Genomic DNA, 10,118 nt, shown 5'->3' with positions numbered 1-10,118 from the left:
CTGGATATCGACGGAGAAAGGTTAGAAAACTTTAACCTTCGATATCTCCTAAACGGTTAGAGATACAGGCTTCGGACAGGTACCAAATTAAAGCCCTTTCAAAACCCTACATTTTGGACTACATGGACGACTCTCTACTGCCAGTAGAAGCGGAGATATCGACGGAGAAAGGTTGGAAAACTTTAACCTTCGATATCTCCTAAACGGTTAAAGATACAGGCTTCGGACAGGTACCAAATTAAAGCCCTTTCAAAACCCTACATTTTGGACTACATGGACGACTCTCTACTCCCAGTAGAAGCGGAGATATCGACGGAGAAAGGTTGGAAAACTTTAACCTTCGATATCTCCTAAACGGTTAGAGATACAGGCTTCGGACAGGTACCAAATTAAAGCCCTTTCAAAACCCTACATTTTGGACTACAATGACGACTCTCTACTCCAGTAGAAGCGGAGATATCGACGGATGAAGACTGGATATCGACGGAGAAAGGTTGGAAAACTTTAACCTTCGATATCTCCTAAACGGTTAGAGATACAGGCTTCGGACAGGTACCAAATTAAAGCCCTTTCAAAACCCTACATTTTGCACTACATGGACGACTCTCTACTCCCAGTAGAAGCGGAGATATCGACGGAGAAAGGTTGGAAAACTTTAACCTTCGATATCTCCTAAACGGTTAGAGATACAGGCTTCGGACAGGTACCAAATTAAAGCCCTTTCAAAACCCTACATTTTGGACTACATGGACGACCCTCTACTTCCAGTAGAAGCGGAGATATCGACGGATGAAGGATGGATATCGACGGAGAAAGGTTGGAAAACTTTAACCTTCGATATCTCCTAAACGGTTAGAGATACAGGCTTCGGACAGGTACCAAATTAAAGCCCTTTCAAAACCCTACATTTTGCACTACATGGACGACTCTCTACTCCCAGTAGAAGCGGAGATATCGACGGAGAAAGGTTGGAAAACTTTAACCTTCGATATCTCCTAAACGGTTAGAGATACAGGCTTCGGACAGGTACCAAATTAAAGCCCTTTCAAAACCCTACGTTTTGGACTACATGGACGACCCTCTACTCCCAGTAGAAGCGGAGATTTCGACGGATGAAGGATGGATATCGACGGAGAAATGTTGGAAAACTTTAACCTTCGATATCTCCTAAACGGTTAGAGATACAGGCTTCGGACAGGTACCAAATTAAAGCCCTTTCAAAACCCTACATTTTGGACTACATGGACGACTCTCTATTCCCAGTAGAAGCGGAGATATCGACGGATGAAGACTGGATATCGACGGAGAAAGGTTGGAAAACTTTAACCTTCGATATCTCCTAAACGGTTAGAGATACAGGCTTCGGACAGGTACCAAATTAAAGCCCTTTCAAAACCCTACATTTTGCACTACATGGACGACTCTCTACTCCCAGTAGAAGCGGAGATATCGACGGAGAAAGGTTGGAAAACTTTAACCTTCGATATCTCCTAAACGGTTAGAGATACAGGTTTCGGACAGGTACCAAATTAAAGCCCTTTCAAAACCCTACATTTTGGACTACATGGACGACCCTCTACTCCCAGTAGAAGCGGAGATATCGACGGATGAAGACTGGATATCGACGGAGAGAGGTTGGAAAACTTTAACCTTCGATATCTCCTAAACGGTTAGAGATACAGGCTTCGGACAGGTACCAAATTAAAGCCCTTTCAAAACCCTACATTTTGCACTACATGGACGACTCTCTACTCCCAGTAGAAGCGGAGATATCGACGGAGAAAGGTTGGAAAACTTTAACCTTCGATATCTCCTAAACGGTTAGAGATACAGGCTTCGGACAGGTACCAAATTAAAGCCCTTTCAAAACCCTACATTTTGCACTACATGGACGACTCTCTACTCCCAGTAGAAGCGGAGATATCGACGGAGAAAGGTTGGAAAACTTTAACCTTCGATATCTCCAAAACGGTTAGAGATACAGGCTTCGGACAGGTACCAAATTAAAGCCCTTTCAAAACCCTACATTTTGGACTACATGGACGACCCTCTACTCCCAGTAGAAGCGGAGATATCGACGGATGAAGGATGGATATCGACGGAGAAAGGTTGGAAAACTTTAACCTTCGATATCTCCTAAACGGTTAGAGATACAGGCTTCGGACAGGTACCAAATTAAAGCCCTTTCAAAACCCTACATTTTGCCGTAAATGACGACTCTCTGCTCCCAGTAGAAGCGGAGCTATCAACGGAGAAAGGTTGGATATCGACATCGAAAGTCACACGGACACAACTGCGCTAAAAAACGCCTGCCGGAGTATAAGTAAGTACTAACGTAACGCTAAAATATTTTGGAAAAATAATTTTGGGTACACACAAAATATTATCTTATTGTCATATATTTATATATCGTTATAAATCGTATATAATCTTCATGATATTAATCATATACAATCTCAATTCTTATTTTTTTTGTGCATGTTAACATGTTAATTCATGTTACAAATGCATAACAATGCGCGAGACCGTGCTTGTCAAGTACGCTATTATGGTTGTAGCACGGACATAAACCTCCTGAAAGTGGATGTAGCACGGACAGCCACTAGATGCAGGTTTTACCGTCGAGACCTAAAAGTGGATGTAGCATCGTAGTTCCCAAAGTGAACGCAGATAGCGCCCATTCCCAGTGCGAAAAATCGGTGTCGCCGAAAACGCCGTGTTGGCCGCTCTCAGCTTCCTCTCTGGTTACACTTTGTACGGTATTCACAATTTGTCTTATTTTCCTTGCAAACATTATGTTCCTCCGACAAAATTTTTCGGAACCTTCCTTACGTAATTTCTAAAAAAGATGCAGAGTCGAATTTTACAATTCTTCAAAATTATAATAAATAATAATATGGTGTTGTGCTACACTCCATGTGCACTCTAGTAAATCAAGCAATTTTTATCTCTGATTTTAAGAAAGACGCTCTGTACGTTTCTGTAGACAATTTTTCTAATTACAATGTTATTATGATAAGTACAAGGTGATTTTCTCTATATTATGATCATAAAATACGAAATGTCTCTGCTTATTTCGCAGGTCTCTACAAGAGGTCTCTGTGTTCCTCCTGTAGGCCCTTCAACTGTCAACTATATTGACCATCAAACCATGTTTCAATACATTCGCAACGGTAAGTCAGGTATGTGTTGAAATATCGACAGGAACTACTTGAGCTTAGCATGGTTGCGACACCTAGAATAAAATATGACAGTTTTTAGCAACGATACAAATTCAAGGAAATAAATTATCAGGTAATATTTCAATTTTAAATGTAAGCATTTAAATTTTAAATGTAAAAGCATTTAAATGTAAAAATCTAATACGAGATAGCGAATGTTTTGTCAAATATGTTAATACCGTTTATCACACGTTGAATGTGTAAAGCGCGTGCGCGCATAACGCCACACACACATTTTTGTTCATTTTTATATAACATTATATAATAAAAATTATCTAGTATATTCTCTCTTTCAATATCACGGTATGATTTGCACGACTCGCTTAGCTCATTTTATATCACATCGACGAACTTAGCTAATATCTTATCGCACGAATAGTATCACATTTTATCGCAATGCTTTTACACGATTTCGCGCTATTAGCCGGTAGCAATTGCACGTTCCGCGGTTATTTGAGAACGCAATCACACGGCCCTTCTTCATTATTTTGATAGCGCCGTCATCGTTTGCATCTGCGTCCATCATTCGCTATTTTATCGCGAACTCTTTCAGGAAACCGTGACTTCTGCTCTTGTTTTTTTTCGCGCGTAATGATCACGCTACATCGCCCCGCGCCCATTTCCAGGATCGTTATCTAGGTAAGTTATTTAGTAAAAGCATGTTTCGTGAATTCGGTTGTGAACTCTGTGCCGTGAATCGTATTAAAGAAAAAGAAGAAAGAAACAAAAATTCCATGCATGGGCAATCTATGTCGGACTAAAGCTGATTAACGATGTGGAAAGCGCAATCGTTAAATCTTTTGGCTAAAATGATTCGCCGTGCGCACCGTGGCATTAAATAACAAATGGCCGCAGGAAGCAATTAGTCGACGGCTGTCAACAACCAGACAAAAATGTCCGGTGTCTTTCATAAATAAGGAAGGCGCTATCACGAAATCACCGGCGAACGAACGATATTCGAGCGCTCATTATGTTGACGTTTATTATTATTCCACTTGACAAATTCGCACGTCATGGCAAAACGAATAATGCATAATTTGCTTGCCGTAATTGTCGGAGAACAAGCCGCCATACTGGGTTGAAATAACATCGCAAACCACTTGAGGACTTGCTTTTCAACGATGATTTCACCTCTCCATCATTAGTCTTTCTGAGTAATATTACGTGGGTTTTTGCAAAATATAATTTCTAGGATAATAATTAATCAAATGGGAATGTAAATAAAAATTGCCCGGAAATAACTTTCGCGACAAGCTGCTTGAGCTGTAAAACGTAAAGGTGACTGAAATTTCGAAAATAATGTTGACGACACATCTTCCCAGAATTAACCGAGATGATCTCGAGACACGGATAAGAGAACAAACATATTATTCGCGAGAGATACTCCAGATATCAGCTATCGTGATCAGCTGTGATCTATCGCGCATCTCATCGCGCTGTTCCATCTTTTATCGTGCCCTTATTCCGTGTCTCGCAGAATGAAGAAACGACGAGTAAGCAGGAATTTACATGTTTCGGGCAACAACGTACGAGGAGTCGCTGCTCCTCTCCTCGTCACCGTCGTTATCGCCGCCGTTGTCGCCGTCGTTGTGAATCGTCGCTGAAACGCTTAGAAGAGGGGAGGACAGGGTTAAGGGACCGAACGGGTTGTTCCAACGCCGCGACTTCCACGAGGGACTTCCCGGCCGCATTTAGTTTTTCGTTTAAAAGCGGACGCGGTACCACGATACCTATTCAGTTTCACATTTGACACGCGCTGTGTGTAACAGTGTCAATCACCATGAGGTCGTTCTCTTACCTCATCGTGCCTGCATCGCGCATCCTGATGCTCCTCCTCGGCGTCCTCCTCGGGCACACGGTCCTCGCCTCGCCCGTTAAACGCGTAAATTTCGCCAATGCCACCGGTAAGCCACTCTACGATTTCGCTACGAGAACGAAGAAACGAAATTCTTGAAATTAACCGGCTCGAAGCCGGAAAAGACTTCACTTTACGGCTTAATGGCACTTACAAAGGAGAGACGCAATCTGACAGTTACAAGAAAACTCTCTCGAAGTGCACAGAGCGTGTTTAAAGTGCAACTTTTTTTACGCATTACTTTAAATGATATAAAAAATTGCAGGTTCTCTTCATGTTGTTACAAAGCGGCTGATTGGCTTTTATATCGATCTTCAGCTTAAGTGTCTATAAATTTAAGTTTATTTCTTCGAATTTATTTAAGTATTTCTATGAATTGTTGCTTTTATTCGCGAATATACGCTCGAGGTTTATTGTTTTTTAATTGTTTCTAAGAATTCGAACTCAGAGCTTCAGGCGAAAGAAAATTCTCGTACATTTCGTCTTTTTTACTGCTCTTTTTGTCGCTATTTGCCATTTTATTCCTTTTATCCATTTTAATCAATTTAATAAAGATTCAGTCTGCGCTCTTTCCTTATAAGTTTCCAATTTGTGGGCAATATACTATATTCCTTACGGGTAATTATAATTCCGCGATACGTGTAACAATAGTAACAGTGCGCGAAATATCGTAAAACACAAACGACGAACATCCGCGCCAAATATCAGCGTTCAGTCACAAAAAAGTTTAAAAAGTTTTATAACCGTTCGAATACTCATCAATATCCATTTAATCATTGTGAGTCATCCGCATGCAAATTAAATTATTTCATCGTCACAGTGAAGTCCGGTTGGAGGTAATAAATACTTGACGTCACAGCTGAGTAATTTTCAGCCGACATAAATTCGCTGTATCAAAGCGTCATTTATGACGCTACGATGTGCCCAATTTTCTGATTGTATCACCATAATTTCACAATATATCTTGTCGACGATGCACACGCATGCGCGCGCTCACGTACTCTCTCGTAAACAAAAAAATCTGATACTAATTGCACATAATTCGCGGCGGGAATTAATATGCGCTGATACGTAACCCACGGCGATGAGTTTCGGGAACCTCATTCGGCGCCGGCCGACAAAAACAAAAAGAACCGTGTTTTCCCATAAGGGAAAAACACAATTTAAGGTTTTCATGAATCTCTATTTTTAAATATATTCGCTCGGTATCGGCTAGTTCAAAAAACGCCTTGAATATTTATATTCATGAACGATCAATTCAATAAATTCGTTCACACGGTCAGAAGTCCGAGCAGAAGTCCAAGCAGAATCGGGAAGAAACAAAAAAGATATTCAAGGTGAAATTTAGTGAACCTGACGATCTTTCTTGGCTGACCGGCAGTTTCCATTCGCGGGACGCGATATTATCGCACGTGTCAGGTCGTAATTGTTTGACGACGTAGAGCGATCCGCCCGCGCCGTCGCATCTCTCACAGACAAAATATTACTCCGCGCGATAGTGATACGTTCGCAATTGCGCAACTAATTGTTGAAAATATGTTTACCGGCTTGTTAGCTGACTCACGAAGCGCGAATAAAATGTCGTAAGGCGGCATTTTACGAGAGTGCGCTCCTGAAACTCGTCGCGTGCGATTTATGTGCTCGCTGATTTTCTCAATCTCCATGATTACGGTGTTGTGGGAGTCGGTGCGCGGCTACGACAACTCGACGATTTTCATATCGAAGATCAACAATCTAAACAAGCGATAATTCACGTCCGGCAAATATACCGAACGACGATCTCGCGTAAGAGCTCTCGCCTTGACGCGCGCTGAGAAAAAAGCGTCCGGTATTCGCGACTACAATTGTATAGTGCATTATTTACAACTAAGAAAGAAATTCTTCTTTGTAGTAGATATGCTATTGCAGCGTTGCTAGGATAATGTGCACACATCTATTATTTTTTGTATTACAACAGCAGAAAATATATAGTTTTCACCGGAGATGTCATTTTAACGAAAGTCGGCAGTTTCTTTTTTTCTTCCTTCATTGTGAAAGACAGACAAATTGTGTGTCTGATTCTGCTACAGAGTGCCCGAGGATCGTCAGTCGGGAGGAATGGAAGGCCAGGAAGCGTCTGGACTTTGAGCTGCTGCCGGTGACACCGACGCCGTACGTGGTGATCCACCATGGCGGTATACCTAAATACTGCACTGACCAGGAATCGTGCTCCGCGATCGTTCGATCTTACCAGAATCTCCACTTAGATAACCGAGGCTGGTGGGACATCGGTTACAATTTCCTCGTCGGCGAAGACGGGAATGTCTACATGGGCCGCGGTTGGGACTACGTCGGCGCCCATGCACCTGGTTACAATACGCAGAGCATCGGCATATGCGTTCTGGGAGATTTCAGCGGTACTTGAGATTATCTGTTTACGTCGATCGAGTTACTCGAGATCGCGTACGGTTGAACGCAGCGCAAATCGTGCAAACCTAGCGATACGATCGTTTTACCAAATCGTCATTTAAATCGTCGAGAGGTCTTTGGAAATAATATCAATTTCACATCGCTGCATCGTTCATCCGAAGGTCACCTTCGCTGTCGAGTCTGTTTCTCGTAGAAAAATAATCAGATTCGACGAGGAAGAAGAAGAGACCTGTTTACGCTTAAGGCAGCAAAATATGATTGGGACACGGGACGTCATGTACCGCGATAAAAACAGCCGCGCTTCTTCTGCGTCAATGCGCTCATTGACGTAATGCAAATATGATTCCGCAGACTTTCTCCCGAACGCGGCCGCCCTGAAGACGCTGAACGAGCTGATAGCATGCGGGGTTTCACTCGGCAAGATAAGCGACAAGTACAACGTGATCGGCCACCGGCAGACACGGCCAACGGAGTGTCCTGGTGAATCCTTCTACAAGTACGTAACCGCTCTTCCCCGTTGGACTTCGAGTCCGATACCGCACACCACCACCACCACCACCACCACTACCACGACCACGACGACGGAGGCAGCGGAACGAAAGGGCAACAACGTGGAAGAAAACGGCAAATCCGTCGCCTCATGATGACTCTTGCGCTTCCTCGCTCCTCTCGCTCCTCTCGCAAAGCAAATGACATTTACGTTGAACATTACTACTACTACTCAACGCAAAAAGAAGACTTGACAGACCAAGAAGGACTCGCAGTATCACATCGATGAGATCATCCCGCTCTTGTTGCGAGACGCTCGCACCATTTACGTAATCATAGCTGGTAACTTAATATTCCTACTTTTTTCTCTTTTTTTTCTTTAACAAGTTGCGGATGAGCATGCACTTGACTAAGAGAACAGTCGCAGGCTATTCTTGTAGGATACAAATGTAATTTTAGTGCGCCGACATTTCGGTATGCCGGAATATGTTGAATAACCGCTGCTACCTCTCTCTACGCGTTCGTTACGAAAGGTCTTCTTCGCTGGGGAAACGTCCGTCGTCCTTCAGTTCGTTCGTTCGTTCGTTCGTTCGTTCGTTCTACAGAGAACGGTTCTACCGAGAACAGGCTTGTGAAGGTAGTTCCCCCATGTCCCAGATTCCGCCAGTGCGCCATGTGCGCGCGCTCGACATCGATGACACAAATTAGTGACTAGAGTCAATGACGCGAATGAGACTTATTAATTGACGAGGACGACGTGTACTGTCGTCGATACTGTACGCAGTTTATCGTAAACACCGACGAGTGCTCCCGATTACATCGCTGTAGTCCGACGAAGGAGATCGATGTACGGGTTCGCGTGCCCGAGCCGTACTTTTGCGTACGCCTATGGAACCGCATGGGCCCCCCGCGAGGTCACGGCCTGCGTGTTTAATTAGTTAATAATGATAATTGAAGATCACCGCGCGACGTGATTCTCTCCGGCGGGATGAATATCTTCACGCATGTAGTTTTGATAAGATCTCTGGGCGCCAGCGCATACATACTTCATAATTATGTAAATGGCCTGCAAATTACGATCGGAACCTTTTTACGGACGCCGAAACGATCCCGTAGCGTGTATGTCGGCGGAAGGACGCGGAAAGTAAGACCGTACACAATTCTCACGGAGATCGACCGCCGATCGACACAGAAGCAATTTCCGAAAATTATACATATGTGCAAATTTTCGCGGACGACGACCAGACCAGCCACCGCTGACGGTCCTCTTCGATTCCTCCTTGTCGGCGCGGAGAGCGTTACCGAGTTATATTTAAACGATTGCGAGTTATATTTAAACGATTGCGAATAGCAGAATTGAAAAAAGAAAGAAATGAAATATCAAATTGTCGATTAATCATAATGATCGATTGCATCTCCCGGGAGAGTCATTAAATATTGCGGGAGTCCAATCGACAAGATCGTCGGTATCGCTTAATGTAAGATGACATATTCTCTACTTGGTACGTGTTCTTGTCAAGCACTCTGCGGAAAAATGAGAGAAGAAAATAATCGAACTCCCCGGCGGGAGTCCCTAGCGCGTTTCGCCGGTCGTGCGAGTCAACTCGAACGGTCGGCTTCGATCATCGTGAACATTGAACATTGAAACGATGCGTATTTATCGATTAATTCCAAATAACGATCGACTAATCGGCACGCATGATCGACTTTTCAATGTTCCTGAAAGAGTCTGTTCCTTTTAAACAGTACAAACGAGTAGTTAGTGACGTTGCGTCGCAATTATTTGTATTTATCGTTTTCGTCCATTAAAGTAGAATTAGACAGTGTTCCATCTATGTATATAATATTTATGTATATCATTTGACAATGAAATAAATATATGTCGTAGCGTGTGTCGTACTATCTCGTTACATTCGTGTTTTCTCCTTTTCATTCACATCAAGTTTCATTGCGTTGCGTAAGAAGAAGGAATTAAACTCCTCGTTATTAGTCAAGTTTGTTGTTCGTGCGAAACTTATTTGAGCGACGAGGGTATCTCATGAATTTCTCGTCTGAATGAATTTTTCTTTCCTAATTAATTTTTTGCTTTACGGTAAAAATTAACGAATCAACATTGTTTTCTGATTACACCGTGTCTTACCTTA

General features: G+C 42.9%; 1 protein-coding gene across 2 annotated transcripts; it reads left to right on the top strand.

The window, feature by feature from the left end:
* Nucleotides 1-2,161: 2,161 nt before the first annotated feature.
* LOC105185776 (peptidoglycan-recognition protein 2) lies at nt 2,162-9,848 on the top strand. Of its 2 annotated transcripts, XM_025300823.1 has the most exons (5): nt 2,162-2,323; nt 2,559-2,759; nt 3,083-3,182; nt 7,146-7,472; nt 7,837-9,848. In XM_025300823.1, exons 2-5 carry the CDS (start codon nt 2,607-2,609, stop codon nt 8,127-8,129), a joined length of 873 nt encoding a protein of 290 aa, XP_025156608.1. In that variant the 5' UTR covers nt 2,162-2,323; nt 2,559-2,606; the 3' UTR covers nt 8,130-9,848. The 2 variants fall into 2 exon arrangements, with proteins under 2 accessions (XP_025156608.1, XP_019698190.1); XM_019842631.2 differs by lacking the exons at nt 2,162-2,323; nt 2,559-2,759; nt 3,083-3,182 and adding an exon at nt 4,473-5,125 and having other exon boundaries at nt 7,837-9,845.
* The last annotated feature ends 270 nt before the right edge of the window (nt 9,849-10,118 follow it).

Source organism: Harpegnathos saltator, unplaced genomic scaffold, assembly GCF_003227715.2.
Source record: "Harpegnathos saltator strain DR-91 unplaced genomic scaffold, Hsal_v8.6 scaffold384, whole genome shotgun sequence".
NCBI classification, from domain to species: domain Eukaryota; kingdom Metazoa; phylum Arthropoda; class Insecta; order Hymenoptera; family Formicidae; genus Harpegnathos; species Harpegnathos saltator.
Note: the sequence above shows the minus strand (reverse complement) of the source record. Positions and strands in the feature narration are given on the sequence as shown.